This window comes from Stegostoma tigrinum, chromosome 8 (genome assembly GCF_030684315.1).
Source record: "Stegostoma tigrinum isolate sSteTig4 chromosome 8, sSteTig4.hap1, whole genome shotgun sequence".
Lineage (NCBI taxonomy): Eukaryota > Metazoa > Chordata > Chondrichthyes > Orectolobiformes > Stegostomatidae > Stegostoma > Stegostoma tigrinum.
The window spans coordinates 44180874-44208068 of record NC_081361.1 but is presented as its reverse complement, the minus strand read 5'-3'; the positions used below and the strand labels follow the sequence as shown (position 1 = coordinate 44208068).

Sequence of the window (27195 nt, the reverse complement as noted above, 5' to 3'; positions counted from 1 at the left end):
TCCCTGTAGCCCTTGATTCCTTTTGAGATCAAGAATTTGTCGATCTCTGCCTTGAAGCATCCAACATCACGGCCTCCACTGCACTCTGCGGCAATGAATTCCACAAGCCCACTACTCTCTGGCTGAAGAAATGTCGTCTCATTTCAATTTTAAATTTACCCCCTCTAATTTTAAGGCTGTGCCCACGGGTCCTAGTCTCCCCGCCTAACGGAAACAACTTCCTAGCGTCCACCCCTTCTAAACCATACATTATCTTGTAAGTTTCTATTAGATCTCCCCTCAACCTTCTAAACTCTAATGAGTACAATCCCAGGATCCTTAGCCGTTCATCATACACCAAACCTACCATTCCAGGGATCATCCGTGTGAATCTCCGCTGGACACGCTCCAGGGGTAGTACGTCCTTCCTGAGGAGTGGGGTCCAAAACTGGACACAGTATTCTAAATGGGGTCTAACTAGAGCATTATAAAGCCTCAGAAGCACATCACTGCTTTTATATTCCAACCCTCTTGAGATAAACGACATTACATTCACTTTCTTAATTACGGACTCTACCTGCAAGTTAACCTTCAGAGAATTCTGGACCAATACTCCCAGATCCCTTTGCACTTCTGATTTGCGAATTTTCTCACCATTTAGAAAATAGTCCATGCCTGTATTCTTTTTTCCAAAGTGCAAAACCTCACATTTACGCACATTGAATTTCATCAGCCATTTCCTGGACCGCTCTCCAAAACTGTCTAAATCTTTCTGCAGCTTCCCCACCTCCTCAGTACGACCTGCCTGTCCACCTATCTTCATATCATCAGCAAACTTTGCCAGAATGCCCCCAGTCCCTTCATCCAGATCATTAATATATAAGGTGAACAGCTGTGGCCCCAAAACTGAACCCTGCAGGACACCACTCGTCACCGGTTGCCATTCCGAAAAAGAGCCTTTTATCCCAACTCTCTGCCTTCTGTCAGACAGCCAATCCTCAATCCAAGCCAGTAGCTCACCTCAAACACCATGGGCCCTCACCTTGCTCAGCAGCCTCCCGTGAGGCACTGTATCAAAGGCCTTTTGGAAGTCTGGATAGATAACATCTACTGGGTTTCCCTGCTCTAACATACTTGTTACCTCTTCAAAGAATTCTAACAGGTTTGTCTGGCACGACCTCCCCTCACTAAACCCATGCTGACTTGTTTTAATCTGACCCTGCACTTCCAGGAATTTAGAAATCTCATCCTTGACAATGGATTCTAGAATTTTACCAACTACCAAGGTTAGGCTAATCGGCCTATAATTTTCCATCTTTTGTCTTGATCCTTTCTTAAACAAGGGAGTTATAACAGCAAATTTCCAATCATCTGGGACTTTCCCAGACTCCAGTGACTTTTGAAAGATCACAACCAACGCCTCCGCTATTTCCTCAGCCACCTCCCTCAGAACTTTAGGATGTAGCCCATTGGGGCCAGGAGATTTATCAATTTTTAGACCTTTTAGCTTTTCTAGCACTTTCTCTTTTGTAATGCCTACTGTACTCAACTCTGCCCCAGACTCTCCCTAATTGTTGGCATACTACTCATGTCTTCCACTGTGAAGGCTGACGCAAAGTACTTAGTAAGTTCTTCAGCTATTTCCTTATCTCCCATCACTAGACTTCCAGCATCAATTTGTAGCGGCCCAATGTCTACTTTTGCCTCTCGTTTGTTTCTTATGTATTGAAAGAAGCTTTTACTATCATTTCTAATATTACTAGCTAGCCTACCTTCATATTTCATCCTCTCCTTCCTTATTGCTCTCTTTGTTATCCTCTGTTTGTTTTTGTAGCCTTCCCAATCTTCTGATTTCCCAGTGCTCTTGGCCACTTTATAGGCTGTCTCTTTTTCTTTGATATATTTCCTGACTTCCTTTGTCAGCCATGGCTGTCTAATCCCACCCTGGATAATATAACATATAACATATAACATCAAGTGCAATTCTGATTCTGAATTCTGAGCAACTTTCTATTTAACTTGATTGGTAGATTTGAACAACCACTGCAGATAGTGAAAATAAACTTTCACTTGTAAAATACTGACAACTTCACAGATCAAAGACGGGCAGTTGCACAATAGATGATGCTTCTGTTCTAATGTCATTTCAAGGAATTGTATGTTGAAACTTTTACAGAGGTACTTTCATTTCACTAACAGTCCAGCTTCACTTTGGATAGAAAGATTCCAGGCAGAGCAAAAATGTGTCATATACAGAGAATCTCTCATGGTTTCAAATCTTTATTTAACCACATACATAATCTGTTGACTTGAACTTTCCTGGCATAACAGTGGTAAAATCTAAACACCCCAAAGAATAGATATTCTGAAGAATCGTGCAAAAGACAAACGTTGAACAGTACATATAAATCAAAACAACAAATGCTAAAGAACACAGTGGGTCAAATGGCATCCATGGAAAGAGAACAAGCTAACATTTTGAGTCGAAATGAAGTTCCAGTTAGCTCCCACAGCTACCCGGACAAAATCTCCTCTCGGCTGCCTTCCTGTGATTGGATTGTGATCCCCACACCCAATTTCTCTGCCTCCACCATGTCTGTTTCCACGATGGGGAGTTCCACTTCCACACATCTCAGATATCCTCCTATTTCAAGAACCATAATTTTCCCTGCCCCAGTGATGCCCTCAGCCATATCTCTTGCAGTTCCCACACCTCTGCCCTCACATCACCTCCCCAAAACAAAAATAAAGACAAAATCCCCCTTGTTCTCATGTATCACCCCACCGACCTCTGTATCCAACGTATCATTCTCTGCCACTTCCGCCACCTACAATCTTACCCCACAACCAAGGATGTAGTTCCCTCCCCACCCCTATGTCCCTTTCGTAAGGACTGCTCTCTTCGTGACTCCTTCATCTGCTCAACACTCCTCACTAACCCAACCACCCCCAGACACCTTTCCCCACAATCGCAGGTGGTGCTACACCTGCCCCCTCACCTACACCAAGGCAAAAGACATACCCTTCATATCAAACAGGGTACTACCTGCACATTCCTCAACTTGGTCTACTGTATCAGCTGCTCCCAATGTGGTCTCCTCTACATCGGTGAGACCAAGCATTGACTCGGGGACCGTTTCATAGAGAATCTGTGCTCTGTACACGACAAATGGCAACTCCTTCCGGTTGTGTACCATTTGAACTCCCGCTCCTACCTCCTGGGTGACATGTCCATCCCGGGCCTCCTCCAGTGTCACAATGACACCACTTGCAAACTGGAGGAACAACACCTCATATTCTGCCTCAGGAGTCTACGGCCCGATGGCCAAAATATATGAATTCCACCAGTTTTAAAGTCTCCCCACCCCAGCCTCATCCCATGTCCAATCCTCCCTCTCATCCCCGCCTCCTTGACCTGACACAACTTGTCCATCTTCTCGCCCACCTATCTGCCCCACCCATCCCACTGACCAATTCCCACCATTCTCTACCTGCACTCACCTATCACCATCCTCCCAACCTTCCCCAGATCCACTCCTCCTCTCTCTATTTATTTCCCAGATCCCTTCCCCTTCCCATATTTCTGAAGAATGGTCCTGACCCGAAACATCAAATTTCCAGCTCCTCTGATGCTGCCCGACCTGCTGTGTTCCTCCAGCACTATACTGTGTTATCTCTCCATGGATGCTGTCTGATCTGCTGCGATCAGCAGCCTCACAGCGCCAGGGACCAGGGTTAAATTCCAACCTCGGGCAACTATCTGTGTGGAGTTTGCACATTCTCCCCGTGTCTGCATGGGTTTCCTCCGGGTGCTCCGGTTTCCTCCCACAGTCCAAAGATGTGCAGGCTAGGTGGATTGGCTGCGCTAAATTGCCTGTAGTGTTCAATGGTGTGTGAGTTATAGGGGGGTGGGCCTGGGTGAGATGCTTCAAGGGGCGGTGTGGACTTGTTCGGCCGAAGAGCCTGTTTCCACACTGTAGAGAATCTAATCTAATCTAATCATCTCCAGTATTTGTTGTTTTCCATACAGATTCCAGTATCTGCAGTAATTTGCTCCTACCTATAGATCAGTGCCAATCATCTACACTTTTGTATGAGAGTCTAACATCTGACTGAGTTCATGTATAAGAGTATATTGCATATCACCTATTATGATGTCATACAGAGCAGGGCAGGAAATCAGTTTTGGACATCAACATAGTAAGATCTAACATTGAAGTTTCATTCATAGTGTTGGTAACTTGAAACTTGGTAACATATCTACGTACAATGCAACTTGTACTTCATTGTTATGCAAAAAGCTTCACCTTATATAAAACGAGAGCCTCTCTCATTAGACTAAAACCACTTGGTAGTCTTTCACATTACAGGCCCTGAAGGTCCCTATCGGTAAGGAGGACAGTGGCAGTAAGTCAACCAGTTACATGTTTCAGCAAGATGAGAGGTGGCGAATCCACAACACACAACACATGTTTATTGTACTATGAATAGTGTACCCTGGAATAATATTAATATTAATATTAATAAAACATTGCTTTTTATAAAATTTCTAGATTTCAAGCAATTCTTTCAGTTTATGTTTTTTTTTAAACCTTATAGTCATCACCAGAGGCCATGAAAGAAAAGTACCAAAGGAAGCTATAACATCTTTATTTCTGTGTTTAAATTCTGTTCTTTTTAAAGTGGACAATTTTGCAGGATCTATAAAATGATTGAGGTTGGTCTCATGTTCATACGTCCACAGAATTCTTAACACTAACACTTCCCACAAATATCTCTAATTTTGTTGACATTCTAGCTAAAGCTGTGAAAAAGAATTTGGAGATGAGCTGTCTCCAGCCAGCTCTGAACTAAGAAAAACATCAATTATGTTAAAATGGGCTTGAATGATTTAACAATTACCTCATCATCTGGCAAAAGGAAGTCTGCTGACAGAAGTAAAACTACACAGTTAGCATAATTACAATCCCATTGCCCACCAAGATGAGTCCTCAGCACCTTAAGCGCCTGTCTTTGTCACATGACTGAAATCAGTTTATTGAATTGTTTAAACATATTGCTCTGGGATTCCAAGTCAGTTGCTACCTTAATATCATCATAGAACGCCTATATTACAGAAAGAGGCCATTCAGCCCATCAAGTCTGCATCAAACCTCTGAAGAGCATCTGACCCTCCAATCGTATCCCCATAACCCCACATTTGCCATGGCTGACCCACCTAGCCTGCAGATCCCTGCACACTACGGAGCAATTTAACATGGCCAATCCACCTAACCTGTACATTTTTGGACTGTGGAAGGAAACTAGAGCACCTGTTCAAAACTCACACATTCACAGGGAGGATGGGCAAACTCCACACAGACAGTCATCCAAGGCCGAAGTCGAACCTGGGTCCCTAGCGCTGTGAGGCAGCAGTGCTAACCAATAAGTCACTCATAATGAGAACAGTAATATCAGGCTTTAGCAGCTAAAAATCTTGCCCTCCATCTATCTCACTCACTCTCTCTCTCATATCAATATACAAACATCCAAAACAGGAACGGCAGGCTGCCATTCAACTCCTTAAACCTACTCTGCTATTCAAAAAGATCATGGCTGCTAAGATTGTAACCTCAAATCCTGCATGCCTGATAACCTTTCACCATCTTCCTTAACGAGAATCTATCGATATTTGCCTTAAAGGTATTCAAGGACTCTGCTTCCACCATTTTTCCCAGACAGAGAGCTCCAAAGACTTATACTGCTCAAATTTTTTCTGCCTCATTAGCTCTAAACAGTGATTGTAAAACAATAACCCCTTGTTCTAGATTCTCCGACAGGAAGAAACATCCGGTCTCGGTCAACTCTATGAAAACCCCTCAGCATCTGATATTTTTTAATTAAAACATTTCTTACTCTTCCATAGTCCAGCTGATACAAGCCTACCCTGCCCAACCTTCTCTGAGAAGACAAATGAACCATTCTAGTCATTAGTCTGGTAAAACTCTCTCTCAACTGCCTCATCCCTTAAATAAGTTGACCGAGGCAATGCATGGTAGCCCAGAAATCATGTCACCAGTGTCCTTTACAACCAAGCCTTAACCTATGTATTTTTGTATTCTGTTCCCTTTATGACAAATTAGTAGCTTTCCTAATTACTTGCTGACCCTTCCTTTATTTTTAAATAAAGAGGACACATTTGCTATCTTCCAATCTAACAGGATGCCCCTGAATTGAGGGAGTTTTGGAAAAATAAAAATCATTGCATCAACATCTCACTAGCCACTTGATAGAAGATGCTGGAACAAAGTCCATCAAGTTTCGTGTCAGGGCTCAGCTCCAACAATTTACTCAGTACTGCTTCTCTGGTGATTGTGATCTCTGAGTTCTTTCCTCCTTTCCATTTACTGAAGTAGAAATATCTTCCAGGAAGCTATTTCTAATTTCTACATTCGACAGCGAAGATTGATGCAAAATACCTGTTAATGCCTTGTTTTCTGTTACTTAGGACTAACATTCATTTTGTTAACACTTTTCTTCAAATGTTTATGGAAATGCTGACTGTCTCTATTTTTACAATTATGACCAATTTTCTTAAATGCTTCTGACATGCCACTCTGTCTTTGTACAGATACACTTTTTTTTCCTTTTAGTTTGATGCTGTCTTTAACATTTCTAGTTAATCAAAGATGGTGACAGAGTCCCTTGGAACTATTCTTACTTGTTCGAATGTGTGTATTCTGAAATATCCCTTTAAATGTCTGGAACCACTCTCTAATGATCTATGCTTTAACAAATTGTCAAATACAATTTAGCCAGCTCTGCTTTCAAGGCCTCAAAGTTTGCTTCATTTAAATTTTAAAAAGGAGTCTTGGACTCTCTCAAACTGAATATGAAATTCAATCATATTATGGTTGCAGCTATCTAGGCCACCTTCACCATTAAGTAATTAATAAATTAATCCCATCTTATTGCACAATACCATGTCTAGGATAGCCTGCTATCTAGTGAAAAGTCTCACCTTCAGAATGAATTTTGCACTCCAGTCACCGAACTAGATTAATTCTCCATGCATAACTGACATTGCTACAACTTCAAATACCATCCATCTGCATTTCAGCTCCCAGGAAAAGAACTTTTTTTTTAAACTTACAGACTCCCAACTGGATTTCAATTTACTGAACTTCAAGTCCCATGGGGGAGGGGAAGGGGGTTCTATAATAAAAAGGGAGAGAGGGGGAGGCGGATCGAAGATGGATAGAGGAGAAGATAGGTGGAGTGGAGGCAGACAGGTCAAAAAAGCAGGGATGGAACCAGTCAAGAGGAGTGTAGGTAGGGAATTAGGATGGGGATAGATCAGTCCAGGGAGCATGGACAGGTCATGGGGTGGGATGAGGATGATAGGTAGGAGATGTGGGTGGGGCTTCAGGTGGGAGGAGGGATTAGGTGGGAGGAAGGATAGGTTAGGGAAGCGGACACAAGCTGGGCTGGTTTTGGGATGCAGTGGGGGAAGGGGAGATTTTGAAGCTTGTGAAGTCCACATTGATACCATTGGGCTGCAGGGTTCCCAAGCGGAATATGAGTTGCTATTCCTGCAACCTTCAGGTGGCATTGTTGTGGCACTGCAGGAGGCCCAGGATGGACATGTCATCTGAGGAATGGGAGGGGGAGTTGAAATAGTTTGCAACTGGGAGGTGCTGTTGTTTAGTGCGAACCAAGCGTAGGTGTTCCGCAAAGTGATCCGCAAGCCTCTGCTTGGTTTCACCGATGTAGAGGAGGCCACAAGGAAACAGCGGATACAGTATACCACATTGGCAGATGTGCAGGTGAACATCTGCTTGATGTGGGAAGTCTGGGGTTGGGGTTTGTTGGGGTTTTTTAACAGACCTCCCAATAGTTGCAGAGAAGTAGAGGAGCAGATTGGGAGGCAGATACTGGAAAGGTGCAGAAGTCACAGGGTTGTACTCATGGGTGATGTCAACTTTCCATACATTGATTGGAAAATATTTAGTTGTAATAGTTTGGATGGAGCGGATTTTGTTCAGTGTGTTCAGGAAGGATTCCTGACAGTGTGTAGATAGACCAACACGAGAAGAGGCCACTTTGGATGTGGTGCTTGGCAATGAACTGGGCCAAGTGTTAGACCTGTTGGTAGGAGAGCATTTTGGTGGTAGTGATCATAACTCTGTTGCTTTTACAATAGTCATGGAAAAGGATAGGTGCATACAGCAGGATAAGCTTATAATTGGGGGAAGGGTAATTATAATTCTGTTAGGCAAGAACTGGGTAACAAAATGGGAACAGATGCCGACAGGGAAGAGCACTATAGAAATGTGGGGATTGTTTAAAGAATGCATACTGCGTGTGATCGATATGTTTGTCCCTAGCAGACAGGGAAGATGAGGTCAAGTGAGGGAGCCTTGGTTCGAGAGAGGTTAAACAACTAGTTAAGAGGAAGAAAGATGCTTACATAAGGCATAGGAAACAAGGATTGGAAAAGGATGTAGCTGGATACAAGTTATCCAGGAAGAGGCTGAACAAAGGGCTTAGGAGAGCTGTAAGAGGGCATGAGAAAACCTTTGCAGATTGAATCAAGGAAAACTTCAAGGCTTTTTACACATATGAGAAGAATAAGAGAATGACCAGAGTAAGGGTAGGGCCAATCAAGGATTGTATAGGGAATTTGTGCATGGAGCCTAAGGAGATAGGAGAGGTCCTTAATGAATACTTTTCTTTGCTATTCACAACTGACAGGGACCTAGTTGTAGGGGAAGACAGTGTGAAACAGGCTGGTAGGCTAGACGAGGTGGATGTTAGTAAGGAAGATGTATTAGGAATTTTGAGGAACTTGAAGATAGATAAATCCCCTGAGCCTGATGGGATTTATCCAAGGATTCTATGGCAAGTGAGGGAAGAGATCGCAGGGCCTTTGGCAATGATCTTTTCGTCCTCACTGTCCACTGGTATGGTGCGGGAAGATTGGAGTGTGGCAAACGTCATTCCCTTGTTCAAAAAAAGGGAATAGGGATAACCCCAGAAATTGCAAGCCAGTTAATCTTACTTCAGTGGTGGGCAAATTACTGGGAAGGGCTCCGAGAGATAGTATTTATGATCACTTGGAAAAGCAAGGTTTGATTCGTGATCGTCAGCATAGATTTGTGAGGGGTAGATCATGCCTCACAAACCTTATTGAATTCTTTGAAGAGGTGACCAAACATGTGGAGGAAGGTAGAGCAGTGGATGTGGTACACATGGGTTTAAGTAAGGCATTTGATAAGGTTCCCCATGGTAGGCTCATGCAGAAAGTAAGAGGGCATGAGATAGGAGGATATGTGGCAGATAGGATTCAAAATTGGCTGACCCTTAGAAGACAAAGGGTGGTAGTGAATGAAAAATATTCAAAATCGTGCTCAGTTACGAGTGGTGTACCACAAGGATCTGTTCTGGGTCCTCTTCTATTCATGATTTTTGTAAATGATTTGGATGAAGGAGTGGAAGGGTGGATTAGCAAGTTCGCAGATGATACGAAGGTGGATCGAGTTGTGGACAGTGCAGAGGGCTGTTCTAGCTTACAAAGGGATATTGATAGGATGCAGAGCTGGGCTGAGAAGTGGCAGATGGAGTTTAACCCTGAAAAGTGTGAACTGATTCATTTTTGAAGGTCAAACTTGAAAGCAGAATACAGGGTTAACGGAAAGATTCTTGGCAGTGTGGAGGAGCACAGTGATCTTGGGGGTTCATGTTCACAGTTCCCTGAAAGCTGCCACCCAGATGGATAGAGTTGTGAAGAAGGCATATGGTGTGTTAGCGTTCATTAATAGAGGGACTGAATTCAAGAGCCGTGAAGTTTGGCTCCAGCGAAACAAAAGCCTGGTTTGGCTACATCTGGAGTGTTGTGTCTGGTTCTGGTCACCTCATTGCAGGCAAGATGTGGAAGCGTTGGAAAAGGAGCAGAGGAAATTTACCAGGATGTTGCTTGAAATGGAGGAAAGGTCTTATGAGGAAAGGTTGAGAGAGCTAGGGCTTTTATCTTTAGAACAACGATAGATGAGAGGTGACTTGATAGCGATGTACAAAATGATCAGAGGTATAGATAGAGTGGACAGCTAGAGACTTTTTCCTAGGGTGGAGGTAGCTATTACGTGGGGGCATAGTTTTAAAGTGAGTGGAGGTAGATACAGAGGAGATGTCAGAGATAGGTCCTTTACTCAGAGAGTGGTAGGGGTATGGAATGCATTGCTGGAGACGGTAGTGGAGTCAGCCTCATTAGGGGCATTTAAGCGGCTATTAGATAGGCATAAGGATGATAGAATAAGTTAGGGTGGAGGTTAGGTAGACCTTAGGTTTAGGGTAAAGGTTCGGCACAACATTGTGGGCTGAAGGGCCTGTACCGTACTGTGCTATTCTATGTTCTATGTTCTAAGGCGCTTCTGCAACAAGGAAATTTATTTATTGAAACACTAATGCCTGCACCCAGATCACTCAAAAGCAGTAAGTAGTGAGGAACAGTTAAAATTACTTCACAAAACCAAAGCTTTTTGAGCATCTTAAGCTTAGTCTTGAATTGAAGCAGTTAAATGTTAGGTTATAACTGCAAATTAAGCAACACTTTGACATGCGGCTTCAGGAGGAAAAACAGAGAATACAACTTGAGCTCGAGGACAGAGCGAGAGGCCGCCCAGGAGAGCGAGAAGCAGACCAGCTGCGATGATCATAAGAAATCTGGACCCTCATGATTCAGTCAATTAACCAAGTAAAGCTCAAAATGTCTATTGCACACTGACCCCAAAAACATCCTTTGGTTGTGAGCAGAAAAGAGCTACCATCTTTGGTATACATAAGCTTGTTTCAGAGGCACATCACCTGAAATTTGACAAAGTTCTAAAGAGGCCCATGCAAAGCTTTCTTGAAGCCCATAAAGCAAAGGAAAATTGCTTTCACCTGGTGGTTCTGCTCTCTTAAAATACAGTGCACCTGCAATGAGCAGTGTGAGCTGACATTTCTGGAAGAATTTATAAATTGCTTACACCCCCAATCTGAGAATGCATTTGGAGAAACAGAGAATCCTCAGAACCAAGTGTGCAGCTGCCCACCTAAGAGCTACAAACATACACACAGACTTGGAAATCCACCAAGATACATTCCATGCGCATTAGAAAGATAAACAAGGAGAGCTAGATAGGAACAGCTTTCTACCTAGCAAGGAAAGGAGGGTGCATAAAGCCCTCCTGCCCCACAAGGAGAAGATACAGAGAATATTTATTGGGATGGTGCCTGGGCTGGAGTGTTTTAGACATGAAGAGAGATTGGATAGACCGATGCTGTTTTCAATGGAGCAGAGGAGTCTGAGGAGGGACATGATTGAGATGTATATAATTATGGGGGGCACACATAGGTAAACAGGAAGATTTTTTTTTTCCTTGGTGCAGGAATCAATGGTCAGGGAAAGTGGTTTAGATGGGATAGGAGGATAATTTTTTCATCCCAAGTATGGTGAGAATCTGGAGTTAACTTCCTGTATCAGTGGTAGAGAAAGAAATCCTTATAATGTTTAAGTAATATTAAATGTGCATCTACTTTGCCAAGGTGTGGACATGGAGAAACCCTATCAATAAATGGAATCTCACATTACCCTCAGGAGGGGTGGGGTTCAGGGGGGAAACACTGTTAGAATGATGTCATTGAACCTTTGAAACAAAGTACAGCACTTTTCAATTCCGAGTGTCTCTTTCCTTTCTTCCTCCGGTTCCTTGGAATAATTGAGAGAAGGACTACAAACTTCTAACGTTTTTATTCTCTTCTCCTCAAACATTTTTAAAATGAATTAAACAAAACTCATTCCTCCTCCTTTTCCAAGACAACAAAGGCATATCACAGCTAGACAGCATGAAGAGAAATCCCAAGATGTTGCTTGGCCTGCTGTGTTCATCTAGCCCTACACTTTGTTATCCAGAAATCCCAAAGAAAACTGTTTTCTATATTTATGGGTTTAAATTTTGTGTTTTTTTTTAATGGACCATCTTGCTGTACTCAAAATGGCCAAGATTGATCATGTAATCAGATTTCAAGAAGCTTCTGAATCAATGACATTCAATATTGCATCCATTCCAGTTAAGGCTGACACACGGGACTTGGAGATAAGCAGACACAACACAGTGTGGAGCTGGAGGAATATAGCAGGCCAGGCAGCATCAGGGGAGGAGGAAAGTTGACATTTTGGGTCAGGACCCTTCTTCAGAAATGGTGGGAGTGGTTGGGAGCTCAATAACAAATAGATGAGGGGTGGGGCTGGGGAAGGTAGGTGGGATGGTGATAGGTGAGTGCGGGTAGGGAGTTGTGTTGCCTGGCCTGCTTTGCTCCTCCAGCTCTGCACTGTGTTAATGATTTTACCTTGTCCCCTGACAATGGAAACTCTAATGGGAGAGGCAAAGCTAGACTGGTAACTTAACAACCCTCTCCATTTTCCGACAGAGATAGGCCATAATCTCAGAAATTTCTGTCTTTGTCATTTGACTGAGATCTGAGTTTGCTGATTTGCTTAAGCGTATAGGTCTGGTGTTCTCAGTGAATTGCAGTCTTAATATCACAAGAACTGCACTCACTGTCCATCTCTTTCAAAATTCTCATCCCAGAAAGAGTCTCAGGTTTTGCCTGCCAAACTGGACTAATTCTCTAAGTACATGAAGTGTTGCTGCATCTTTGGCTGCCATCCATCTACATCCCAGCTCCCAGGAAATTAAATCGTTACATGATCAAAGAGACTTCCAACTCAACAGTGACTTATTAAGTGGCTTACTCCTATGCCCCATGAACCAATACCAACATTTCTGCTTTTCTTCTTAGCAAAGAAAATCTTAAGTTTCAACTTGCTTTCTTGCCTTTCTCCTCTTCCTGCCTTGCATGCTTGTGTGTGTGAATGAAAAAGTGAAGAAATTCGCCAATACTTTGAATGTATTTTAATAAGCTCTTCCTTTGATATCATCTTAAAAAGATGTTTAGTTCAAAAATTGGAATCCAGAAACGTGGGTTTGAGGAACACCCTTTGGCCTATTTCAGTCAGGGATGGGAGTAAAATGGAGTTAAACATTGTCTCATTGTCTAGTGTGCAGGAGGAAAAAAGTAATCATAATTTAAACTCACTGACGTTTATTATGTTTTCGGATTGATGTGTAATATGCAAAAAAGTCTTTTGAATCCTAGGAGGTACATTTATACTCCTCAAATATCCGAGAGATATTTCTATGGTAGATTTACTTCTATGAGTAAGTCCTTTATCCATAGTCTGTGCCAACTTCTCATATGTAAGCAGAAACGAACAGCTTGCCTTAAATATTTTAGCTTTTGTCTCATAAATTTATTGGACCAGCAGGAATGTTCCTGGCACTGTAATGAAAGGTTATTTTTCATGATTAAATTGACTGCTAAACCACAGCAGTGAATATACTTCTCTTAAATCTTCTGGTGCCCCTGGATAATCTATGTAAATTGAAAGAATCAGCAAGTCATAAAGATTTTAAGTGTATTTATTTTATTGCTGGTAAGATCTATACAGTCAAAAGAAATTTTTTTTAATACTAAAGGAGTGATTGAAGAATTGAGTATCATTCAAATATGAATCAAAGCAGAATGATTGAACAAATCAAAGATGACATGGAAAGTCACTGTTAGGTGGTTGCTGTGTAAATCTGAAAATACATTTACGAACTGTTGCCATATTTTGATGATAGCACATACCAATTAATGTTTGAATGTGTTTTATGGGCAGTTAGAGAGAGCTATATTTCTGTCCAACTGATGTTTAGTTAACAGGGGTTCATCCAAGTGACTACAATCAAGTCAATGTACAAGCCCCGCGCATCTTCCTTACTGTATTCTGGAGCATTAAATTATCTCTAAATAATATGGAGGTGAATTAAATAAACTCAGCGGTTACGAAGCAAATATCAAGACCTGAGGATTTCAGTATGAGACAACTGGAAGTCCTATGAAAATAGTTTTGAGATGTGAAAGTAGACTGGAAAGACGGGGACCTTTTTCACTGGAGTGTTGGAGGTTGAGGGGTAACCTTATTGAGGTTTATAAAATCGCTAGAGGCATAGATAAGGTGGATGATAAGGGTCTTTTCCTTAAGGTTGGGGAATTCAAAACTAGGGGCATATTTTATGGTGGGAGGGAGATTTAAAATGACAGGAGGAGCAACATTTTTTTTTACATTGAGAGTGGTTTGTGTGTGGAATGCACTGCCAGTGAAACTGGTGGGTGCAGGTACAGGTACAACGTTTTAAAGACATTTAGATCAGTCCAAGAAGAGGAAAGGTTTGGAGGGATATGACCCAAGCACAGGCAGGTGAGGCTAGTTTAGATTGGGAACATGGTCAGTGTGGACTGGTTGGACAGAGAGGTTTATTTACATGCTGTATGATTCTGACTCTTATGAAAGTAAGAAACCAACCTGATTAAAATTACTGCTTAGTGTATTTTTAATTCATGTTATTAGACTATCTGAATCATTAACTGGTTGAGCATCACTGGTTTCCATCCACTCGCAGCAATATGAAGTCATTTATTTTAACTATCGGGCTTTACCAACGTGTCGTTGCGAAGTTTCCTACTCAGAACAGACTTTCAGAAAATGAAAACTCAGTTATCTGCTGGCACCATCTCTTTCCCAACAAAAAAGAGAGAGTCATAAGCCCATCAATGAAAAATTCAGTTACCCAACAGCTAATTTTACACTGAAAAGCAAGTTAACTGGTTTAGAGCAAGACTTCTCCCACAATCTACAAACCAATGCAAGTTTGAGCAGTGGCAACTTTTGCGACTGTAGCCAGGACACAAAACCACCCCTACCCTGATTCTGAATGGGTTTGCAAAACTTTCACAAAGAACATTCAGTCCACCGAGCTTGCTTCATGATTCAATACAATCATTCAACACAATCATCAACCATACGCTTTAAAGATTTTTACATACTCCACTGGAGTATGTATGCCACTGGAATCTATTAATCTCTATCCTAAACATACTCAAAGACTGAGCTTCCACAGCCTTCAATGGTAGAGAAAATTCCAAAGTTTCACAATCCTGCGGGTAAAAACATTTCTCTTAATCTCAGATATAAGTGGCATACCCCTTATTTTTAAATTGTGCCCCTGGTTCTAGACTGCCCAATAATGGAGACATTTTGCCTCTATCTATCCTTCCTATCTCCTAAGTATTATATAAGTTTCAATGAGATTTCTCTTATTCTTTGAAATTCTGGAGAATACGGGCCCAGTTTGTCCAATATCTCTGAATAGGACAATCCTGGTATCAACTGGGTGTCTATTTATATCAACTTTTATACCAGGGTCTAGTATTTTCCCTCCTATTGACGTAAGGCAATTAGTTCCTACTCCCTTCTAAATAATGAGATGACATTTTCTACCTTACAATCTGTAGGAATCAATCAAATATTCTAGAATCTATAGAATTTTAGAAGATAATTACAAAATCATGACTGTAGACATCTCATTCAATGTGCTGGTAAGAACATCAGGTCCTGGGGATTTATTAACTTACACCCTGATTAATTTTTCCAGTACAATGTTCTTACTAATGCTAATGAACTTCAGTACCTCATTGTCTTAGTCACCCGGATCTTCACTTCTGGGAGACATCAAGTATCTTCCTCAGAAATAACAGATACAAAGTTACTCATTCAGGTTCTCTGCCATTTTTCTCTTCCCTAACATAAATTCTCCTGATTCTTGCCTTGAATAGAACCACATTTATTTTAGCCAAATTTTCCACTTTTCTTTATCAGTAGAGGCTCTTACAGTCTGCTTTTTTTGGCTCAGCTGCATTCATAATCTATTATTTCTTCCCTTATGAGTTTCTTAGTCATGCATTACTGTATTCTATAAAACTCCCAATCCTCAGAATTACTGGTATTCTGGCAACATTAAAGGCCCTTTTCAGAACAAAACTCCTATGTAATAAACTTACTTTACTAGCCATGGTTAACAACCCTTGGAGTGTTTTCTGTAACATACATTAAATGAGGCAGTGACAAGTTTCTGCCAAAAGAGGAGAAACTGGTAGAATCTATTCAATACTGCCAAAGCGTACACTTTCGCTCACAGATCAGAACAGGTTTGATAAATATAAGTTTGATAAGTATATTTATGTACCAATCTAGCCCAATCTTTTATCTTAAGAGAGAAGCATGATGTGAGAATCAGCAACCAGGATCAGGAAGATGGCAAAGGATCCAAATTACTGTATAATTGATATTTACACTGAAGAAATTATTTCAGAATCAAATTCATGGCACAGAAAATAAATGGTATTCCTATACAAAATGTAGGAATGATTCCCTTGTCAATGATAATTTACTTTAACTGAATCAGCTGCAACATTTTAATTGCATCTTTTATGTTAATTACCAAAACATCCTCCTCCTCATAGTATCACCTACAATGTTTGTGAGTGCCTGAAGATTGAGATGAACTCACCACACAACACAAACCACATGTAGCTTACATAAGGCAATTTAGTGAATTTAATTTAGATATTTTTGATCTATAAGTCGATTATACCAGCACGGAAATTGACCACCATGCAGTTAGATGACCTTGATCCAGATGCCTGTACAGATACACAAGTTCTTTTCTAACTGAGAGCTAAAATTATGAAGTTATTCTGAATCATTAAGTTACATTAAAACACAAATAAAGGCATGTTAGTTGACAATTTTTTTTTGTGAATGCCTACATTGAGCTGAGATAAATATTAGGGAAGACAATGATGTTAGCAACTCTAGAATACTGTTATACTTACAGTTAAATGTTAAGTTTTCACTTACAATCAGCATTATTCAATATGGATTTATTGCATCAGGACAATTCAAGATCCATCACAAATTGAGGACAATGACATTGATAACTGGCTTCATGAATGTCATTTCCACCATAACAGGAAACCCCTGTGCTTGGATATTTTTATGTTTCTACGATCAGTCTGACATTTTGCAGGATGGCGTTTACGTGGGTATGTGAAATGCATGGGTGAGCATAACTCCAGGGCTTTAATACATTAAGTAAAGGTGATTATGGGTCAGTTGGCGTGAGTTCCTTGAAGGCTTAATTTGAAGCAGCTGTTTTTAAATACCGTACTGATTTGTAAGTTTTCCTCAGCGTATTAAGCCTCACCACAATTTGCCAAAATATGAAGATGAAATGTTTAACATACCTATACCTTTGCATTTTAATGTTCTGATGTGATGGCTTTTCATGATCAATAGATATGATTACCTATTACATTTTTTGAACCTGGGTCACAGTGTACTAGTGCAGTATTTGCATCCAAAGACTGGATAAAACTAGCATAGTGGAACCAATCTGAACACCATAAGTATATACTACTGTTTTAGCAGACACAAATAACAAAATATCTTTGTGTTCACTATTTTACTATTCATTAAATTTATATAACACTGAAGTTTGGCATGCAAATAAGAAAATGTAGTAAAAGGTCATCCACAAAGGCACCTCCTTTGAGGTCCATCACATTTGTCATGTTGACAGTAAGGGCCCACTGAGGAAGCAATAGCTGTTAGGGAAGTAGTCTGCTCCTCTGATCTCTTTTGTGTTATAAAGGTATATTCAAAGTTAGTTCTCCCTCCAGATTCCAACCTTCAGTCAGCCACCATTGATGATTTTAAGTTGCAAGCATAAGTTTAAATTTGGATAAATGTGATTGGACAACAAAAATGCCCTTTTAACATCTGTTTAATGACAGTCCAGGAAGAAGGCAAGTTTTAAAAATTCACCAAGTAGTAATTTGGGAACATTTTAAACTTTGGACCTCCTGATTTTGCCAGGCATGAAAATCATAGCAGCTTCCTAGTTTAAAATCCAATCAAGGTCTCGTGGCCCTCGAAATAACTGCACAGAGGCCGGCATCCCATCACCAAGTCACCCTTTATTTACATCTGCATAGTACTTGACACTGGTCCAGCTTCCTCAGAGCCAGCTCTGGGAATGAACAGAACCTCTGACATTCCTGTCTATATCTGTCAGCCAGGACTGTCATGGAGGCTGGTCCAATCAGGGAACTTATTCTACGAGGTCCACGTGGCTGATGCTGTTGCAATCACTACAACCTTGACAGCATTTAATTAAAAGCAAATTACTGTGGATGTTTTGTGACACAATGATGGTGTTCCTATCTCTGAGACAGGAGGCCCAGATGCGAGTCCAACTTGCTTCACAGGAGTACCATAACATAACTGAATAGGTTGATTAAAACTATCTACTGCGGATGCTGGAAATCTGAAATAATGACCTTAAGTGTTGCAAGTAATCAGTAGGTCTGCCAGCATCTGAGAGAAATGTCGTAAACGTTTCAAGTTAAATATGACTCAAAAATACAAACAAATAGTCATATTCAACTCAAAAGGTCAACCTTGTTTGTCTCTCACCAGATGTTGGCAGATCTGCATAATATTTCCAGTACTTACTGCTTTAATTCCCAATTTGCATTTGGTTGAGTTAATTATCAAGCAGTAGTGCGTAAAATGATGGCCAGTGTGAACAAGATTGAAAGGTATATGTTCCATTTTGAATGCATCATTTCCCAGTCCTGCTGGATGATGTGGATTAAAATTATTTCTTGTACCATTGGCAAGACCAGGTCTTTTATTTTTCTGTCTTTCAACAACCATGGAGAAAGTATTGTTTTACAAACACAGATTTACCAGGATGGCTGCATCATTTAATTGCAAGGAATTTGATTCCTATTGTGAACTCTGCACCTGCCTTCACATTGAAAATATCTTGCATTATGTTGTGTGGTAATATCATAAAGCTAAAAAGGTCATACTACAAACAGATCTTTAAACTCAAGAGCGGGCATCCATGTGGTGGCACAGGCCATCAGCAGCAGCAGAACCATACTCCAACATAATCTAAACTCTCACAGCCCGGCACATTCCCCACTCACCGAGTATCATCAAGCCAGGGGATCAACACTGGATCAACTGAGACAACTTGAGGGCATATTAAAAGCAACACTTAAAACTGAGGCATTAACCCAGTGAAGCTACTACACAGGACTACTTGTGTGCCAAACAGCATAAACAGCTAGTGATAGACAAAGCTGAGTGATTCCACACCTGATGGATCAGGTCTAATCTCTGCCGTCCTGCTACATTCACATGTGAATAGTGGCAGACATTTAAACAAGTCACTGAATAACCGTGCTCACCATATATACCCATCATCAATAATGGGGTGTCCAACACATCAATGCAAAAGATAAAGCTGAAACATCTGCAACAATTTTGAACCAGAATGGCGGAGTGGATAATTCTTCTTGACCTTCTCCAGAATATCCTATTCACAGCATTACAGGCGCCAGTTTTCAGCCAATTCAATTCACTCCATGTGATATCATATCGTAAAATAGCTGGAGACACTGTATATTACAAAAAGTGTGGGCTGTAACAACATTCCTGCAATGGTACTGGAGATGTATGCTCAAGAACTTGCTGCACCTCCAGCCAAGTTTTTCTACTCCAGACACAAAACTGGCATCTGGCAGTGGAAAGTTGCTGAGCCATGTCCTGTACACAAAAACCAGAGCAAATCCAACCCAGACAATTACTGCCCCATCAGTTTGCTCTTAATCATCGGTTAAGTGACAGAAGGTGTCATCAACAGTGTTATCAAGAAGCAGTTGCTCAGTGATGCCCAGTTTGGGTTCCACCAAGGCCAATCAGCTCCTGACTTCATTACAGTCATGGTTCAAATATGGGCAAAAGTGCTGAATTCCAGGGTGAGGTTAAAATGGCATCCCTTGGCATCAAGCCAACATCTGACCAAGACAAAGCTGGAGTCAATGGGAATCAGGCAAAAAAAAAACTCTGCATTGGAATCATACCTGGCAAAAGAAAGATGGTTGTGGTTGTTGGAGGTCAGTCATCTCTGTTGCAGGATATTTCTGCAGGAGTTTCTCAGGGCCTTCAGTTTCTTCAATGGTCTTCCATCCAACGTAAGGTCCAAATTGGGAATGTTTGCTGATAATTACACAATATTCAGCACTATTCATGACTCCACATTGAAGTAGTACATGCCCAAATGCAACAAGATCTGGACAATATCCAAGTCTGGACTGACAAATGGCAAGTAACACTCACGTACACAATGGCGATGACTACCTCTGACAAAAGACAATCTTATCTTTCCCTCATGACATTCAACGGCATTACCATCTTGGAATCCGCCACAAACTATATTCTGGGAGTTACCATTAACCAAAAACCTAACTGGACTAGCTATATAAATACATTGGCTACAAGAGCAGGTCAGAGGCTAATAAACCTGTAGTGGTCAACACCTCCTGCCACCCCACCACCTGCAAGGCACATGTCCAGAGTGTGATGGAGTATTTCACACTTGCCTAATGAGTGTATCTTAAAAGTAGCTTAACACAATCCCCCAGGACTAAGTAACCTACTTGTCTGGCATCATACCAACAAACCTCCACTCCTTCCACCACCGATGCTCAGTAGCAGCAACAAGTTCGATCTACAGGATGCTCTGAGAAATTCATCCACAGTCCTTAGACAGCACCTTCTAAACTATGTCCTGCCAGCTGGAAGTAGTCAAGGGTAACAGGTATATGGGAACTCCAAAATCTGCAAGTTCCCTCCAAGCTACTCACATTCCTATCTTTGAAATATATCACTGTTCCTTCAGCATCACTGGATCAAAATCAGGAAATTTCCTCCCTGACGATATTGTGGGTCTGTCTATAGCACATAAATTGTATTGATACAAGAACGGAGCTCACCACTATTTTCTGAAGGGCAACTAGGGATGGGCAATAAATGCTGGCCCTTCCCATGGAAAAATTTTAAGGAACATTTTGTGTTGTGAATTCCTGCAATGGGCAAGTGACCAATGCCAAGGAGTTTGTTTTCTTTACAAATGAAGCTGATTAATTCTCAGTTATTTGAGGCAGATTGGAAGTGGAAACAAGTTACAGAGACACAGATATTCAGAGACAGAGAAGGAAAGACACAGAAGTGTGTGCCGTTGCTCTCCCCAGAAGAGGTTGCCTGTTCTCTGCAACAAAAAAAACCATTTTTGTAGAAAACCAATTAATATCCCTGCAGTGGTAGTAATGAGCTGTGACTTTTGAGCCGATAAAATGAGAGATATTTCATAAGTGAACCATTCACTCCATGCCTCTTACAAAGAAAGACACCAGCTAGCCAAAGAAGAATGATCTCAACATTGGATTTGGGAAGCTAAGACTACTGAACTGACTTCACATTTCTACCTTCACCAATAATCTACTTTTCCACCTTTTTGTGTGAATGGGAGTTTCAAGGGGAGTTTTGAAGGAGATTATAATCTTTGTTAGTTGTATTAGATGCCAATAGTTTATGTCTGTTTATTGCACAAAAAGGCTGTAAGAGGAAGCTGGAACCTATAGACCTGTAAGCCTGACATTGGTGGTGGGTAAGTGGGAGATGATTCTGAAACATAGGGTTTACATGCATTTGGAAATTGATAAGGAATAGTCAACATGATTTTGTGCGAGCAAACTTGATTGAGTTTTTTTAAATGAAGTATCCAAAAAGATTCATGAGGTCACAGTGGTAGACGGTGTTTACTTAGACTTCAGTAAATTCTTTAACAAGATTCTGCATGGTAGACTAATTAGTAAAGTAGATCACATGGGATTCATGGTAAGCCTGCCAATTAGATACAAAATTGGCTTTACAATAGAAGACAGAGAGTGGCGGTGGAGGGTTGTTTTTTGGACTGGAGGCCTATGAAAAGCTGTGTTCTTTTAAAAATTCATTAAAGGGATGAGGACGTCACTGGCTAAGCAGCATTTATTGTCCACCCCTAATTGCCCAGAGGGCAGTTCAGAGTCAACCACAGTGCTGTGGATCTGGAGTCACATGTAGGCCAGATCAGGTAAGGACAGCAGGGATCGGTGCTGGGTCCACTTTTTCCATTTATGTGAATGATTTGGATGAGAACATAGGAAGTATGGTTATTAAGTTTGCAGAATACACCGAAATTGGTGGTACAGTGGACAATGAAGAAGGTTATCTAATACTAACAAAGAGATCTTGATCAATTGGTACAATGGGCTGGGGAATGGGCAGAGCGAGTTTAATATGGATAAATGTGAGGTCTTGCATTTTGGTTAAAAAAAAGTGACAGGATTTATACAATTACTGATAGAGCCCTGGGTAGAGTTGCAAAACAGAGAAACCCACCAGTTCAGGTATATAGTTCTTTAAAATTTGTGTCAAAGGTAAACAGGATGGTCGGGAAGGCATTTAGCAGGCTTGCCTTCATTGCTCAGGCCTTTGAGTATAACAGTTGGGATGTCATCTGGGAGGTCATACAGGAAGTTGGTGAGGCCTCATTTGGAGCACTGTGCACAGTTCTGCTTGCCGTGTTATAGGAAGGATATTATTCAACTGGACAGCATTCAGAAAAGATTTACCAGGATGTTGCTGTGAATGGAGGGTTTGAGATATAAAAATAGGCTGGTAAGGTAGGGACATTTTTTCACTGGAATGTAGGAGGTTGACAGGTGACCTTATTGAGGTTTATAAAATCATGAGGGGCTTGGATAAAGGTGAATGACAAGGGTCTTTTTCCTGAGGGTGGGGGGGAGTTCGAAACTAGGGTGCAAATATTTAAGGTGGGAAAAGAAAGATTTTTAACAAAGGGCATGACAAGCAGATTTTTTACACAGAGAGTGGCTCATTGTTGAAGTGAACTGCAACAGAAAGTGTGGATCCAGGCACAGTTACAACGTTTAAAAGACTTTTAGATAAGTTCATGAATAGGAAAGGTTGGAGGAATATGGGCTAAGCGCACACAGTTTGGGAAATGGTCAGTGTGGACTGATTGGACAAGGGTCTGGTTCTACACAGTATGATTCTATGACTTGCAAATATGGTCAAATTCATTAAAAGAAGAATATTACTTGTTTAGTGAAAAATCTGTTTTCTTGCAACCTTGGTTGGTTATTTGGAGACCTGTGCATACCTCAAAAAAAACCTAACATTTGGTATGGCTCAAGGAATAGAAGGGCACCATTTATGACACTCTACCCTAGTGGGTCATAACACCTTATTAGCAATACAACTTCAACTGCTTGATTGACAATATTCTTCATTGGTAATGCTGGTAATTATTCAATAATCATCTACCCAGAAATGCAAATATGATTCTATCTCTACACTTTAATTCAAACTATCCCTGCAAAACATGTTTCCACACCGCTTCCACACTCACCTCAGATATTAAATGTGAGGAACTTACGGAATTTTTTGATCATGAAAATCAAGATCATCACTTCTAACATTTCTGCGAATTCACTCCATTATCTTAGCTCCTCGGACAAATCTCCTCAAAAGTTTCCCTACTGCCCTAGTCATGCATTTGTTGATATTATATCCAATTTTCTGCAATGTTGTCTGAACTTATCTTGTTTTTAAGACTTCCCTCCTGCTCCCTCAACCCTACATTAGTCAAATGTTGACTACCCCACTTCCCTTTGAAATTCATGCCAACTGACATTGTTAAAAATTCCCTTTCATTAAGTAATGTTACTCTTCCTTTCAAATCTGATGCCATTTGCCCCTCCTCAAAATACCTATGCTTGATCCCTCCATACTTACTCATTTTTGCCTGTTTCCAAAGTTCTTTTCCTTTCCAAAGTCTTTGAGCCTGCTGTTACTTCCTAAATCCATGTCCGTTTTTCTCCACAATTATGTTTAAGTATCTCCAATGAGGTTTCTGCACTAATTAAAGTACCGAAATGGCTCTTGTTAAAGTCAAAAATGACCTTCTTTGTCACCTGTCACTCCTTGTCTGCTTGACATACTTGCAATGCTCGATATAGCAGGCCACACCATCTCCTCCAATGCCTCTACTACATCATCCAGGTGGGCAGACAGTCCTGGCTTGACCCTATTCTTAATTTTCTAATTATAACCAGATTATAATCCACAATGGCTTCTCTTCCCTTCTATTTCACACATTGATGTACTTTTCTGTCGTATAATCTGGAAACATAAAAACATGTTCCTCATCTAAAATTTTGGCAGCAGTCAGCTGTATTTCATCACTACCTCTTTGAACTCAATTGTCTCTGATAAATCACACTTCATCTGACATCCAATATTTGGTCATTTTATCCAACTAAATGTTGGAAAGACTGAAGCCTTTGATCCCGCCACGCATTCTCTCCCTTACCTCCCTTTCTCTTTAGTTGTGTAGGAAGATTTAAAACTTTGGTGTAATGTTTGACCTGGAGTTGAGTTTTCAAATACATATCCACATCATATTATGACTGCCTACTTATACCGTCCTATAAATCAAGTTTTAAAATTTTTATTCTTGTTTTCATGACCCTTTCTCTCCTGATGTAAATGTTCAGGATCTCTCCTCCCTAAGGAAACCTGTCTATCTTTCTAGCCTCCTTTAAGATGCTCCAAAACGCCTAGCTCTGTGTGCACATTTTTGGTCATTTTTTGAAGTGATACGGAGCACTGAAGGAGCAAAGTAGCAAAAATGCCTTTTGTTGGCATCATTCTTGCTTAGCCATGTGTGTTACTAGGTTAGTGCATGCTCTAAATTGAAACTGTTGTTTTAGTTAGCTTAGTATCACTTGCTGAAAGTGATGAAGACATTAGCAATACAACTCAGGAGTGTTGGGTCTTTGTGTCGCTCCCTACTGTTCAGACACAAGCTCCGAAGTTAACCAAAGTAGATATTAAACAGTTTTGTATTCTCTTCTATATCATAATGACGCATAATATTGTATTTTTTGTTTAAAACAGAGCCCCTAACACATGTAAAATCCGACACATGTATTAAAAAAAGGTTCTGACCTGATACATCCAGGAAAGTTTGTGCACGCCCAGTGCCAGCACTATTAACTGCTATGCATTCATAAAGCCCTTCATGTACCGCAGAAACATGAGGGATCTCCAAATGTGCAGTGGCAGATTCCCTTCAAGAGAAAAACGGGAGATTAGATCAGGTGAATTATAATAAAATACACAATTGTACTAATAATAACCTGTTTGAAAGAGAAAAACAATGTTAACGTAATAGAACCTCAATAATTAACTGCAATAACTTGTTATTATTTTGCGACGTTAATGCAATAAAATTTCCCAAGTCACTTCTCAGGAAAATTATAAAGCAAAAATTTGACACCATTTCAATACAGAATTTGGAAGCTAGAATATTCTTGTCCTTTAAAGTTGATACGTTAGTAACAGTTTTGACATTCTTATGGTGCAGCGGTAGCATCTTTCCCGCTCGAACACGAGGCCTGGGTTCAAGTCCCGCCTGCTTTAGACGTGTGTAATAACATCACTGAACAGTTTGGTTAGAAGATATCTACAAGTTACATTTTGTCATACCAACAGCTACAAAGTTCTTGGTCCTAAGGGAGGAACAATTTTAACTACACTGTCACGAATTCAGGAACACACAGATTAACATGTCAGAGTGCAAAGTTTTTAAGATCTGAATCATGGATAAGTTATAAAGCAGAGGTCGACCCCCCCCCACCACTGATAATTAAAACCAAAACACCCAGAGAGGCATGCCTTGCCCTTTAATCAGTTAAAAGAGCACCCAATCTGTAATAAAGGAGTGGTTAAATAAAAGTAAACACCTGGCACTCACTTTATAAATCAACAAGTAATAATTTATTTATATAATTCTAACATTGAACAAATTAACTCTAATATTAACAAACCGAATAAACCCTAACTATTAACTATTCACAAACAAAACAAGATGATAAATTGCATGTTGTTCCAATAAATACAAATGTCACTTATATCAAATAAAATTTAAAGAATTAGAATTTAATCTCTCAAAAATTATAGACAGGTTATGTCTTCAAAAATGTTCTGTGTCTTCTCCATTGATCTGCTGTCAGAAACATCTTCCCCATTGAATTCTTGCATTAGGAATGCTTTTTCTGTGAACTCTTCTGTCTGGAATATCAGCAAAGTGTGCACTGTGCCTTTATTAATTGGATGATGCTTTCTTCAAGTGCTGAGAGCTATTCTCTCAGCAGAAGGCAGCTGGATCTCCCCTGATTTTTTTTCCAATATCTGCGATAAAGCATCCACAATAACATTTTCATGAACCACAACATGTGTAATCCATAAATTAAATGTTTGTAACATATGAGTCTAACAAAATAATCTTGTCTTGTCCTTAAATGTTTCCAAAAATTTCAAAAGAATTGTGATCGATATACACAACCATCTCTGAAATGCTGTAAGGCCAGTACCATTCAATGGTTGAATTTTTTTTTTCTGGTGGATGTTGAGTTTTTTTTGTAAAATACATTCTGAATCCTTTTCTGAGTAGGCTTTATGACATAAATCCTTTGTCGTCTCAACCTCTATTCTAACTCCATTAGTCCTTCAGAACTAAACACCTCTGCATGATCCTCTACCGGCCTAGGTTTCTCCTTTACCATTTCATCAGACAGGGTGTCAGCTAACTGGACCTCAACTCCTTCATCTTTCCCTTTTGTTTTCCCTTCTTGCTTTAACTTATAACTGTGGGATCTTCTCACCACACAGCCCGGAAAAATTCCATGGTACTTTCCTTTTAACTCGTCAGTTCCCTGGTTTTCTTTTGGCATTTCCATGACAATCGACATCACTCCCACCTTTGATCTGGCTACAGCGTTTCCAAGACCAAACTGTATTCCTGGAATCGCCACTTGTTTAATCACTATCACTATCACACACTGCTTTCGCCATTGCATTTTACAACAGCCAACAGTTTACAACCAATGCCTCTCAGAGCATTGACAGAATCACACTGGACTGCCATTATGTAAACACATTTTGGCTTCTGAAAAATCTTCTGGCTGGTCGATACAAATGGTCCACCAATGGCAGATTTACCTATTTGCACAGATCTTGTTGCAATCACGATTTGAGACATTCAAACCGCAGCCACAATTGCAAAATAGAATACACATAATGCATCAGTCAATGGTCTTCAACGATATGACGTTGAGTGAGATAATGCCAGGTACCAAGATGACTATGTCTGATATGCTAAGCAGATTACCCAACCCACACAAAGGCTGAAATATTCCTATTGATCTAGTGTTGATGTCCTAGAGGTTCTTAACGTTGATCAGTTACAGCGAGTGTAGTTGCAAATC

The 27195-nt window shown here is 40.5% G+C and overlaps 1 protein-coding gene across 5 annotated transcripts in view; it reads right to left on the bottom strand.

Annotated features, from left to right (window-relative positions):
• Positions 1 to 27195, bottom strand: part of hmcn1 (hemicentin 1) — a 545704-nt gene that overhangs the window by 371972 nt on the left and 146537 nt on the right. For all 5 annotated transcript variants that reach the window (XM_059647829.1, XM_059647834.1, XM_059647832.1 and 2 more), the window contains one exon: positions 24875 to 24996. In XM_059647829.1, coding sequence (XP_059503812.1) covers positions 24875 to 24996 — 122 coding nt within the window. The remainder of the gene's footprint in view (positions 1 to 24874; positions 24997 to 27195) is intronic.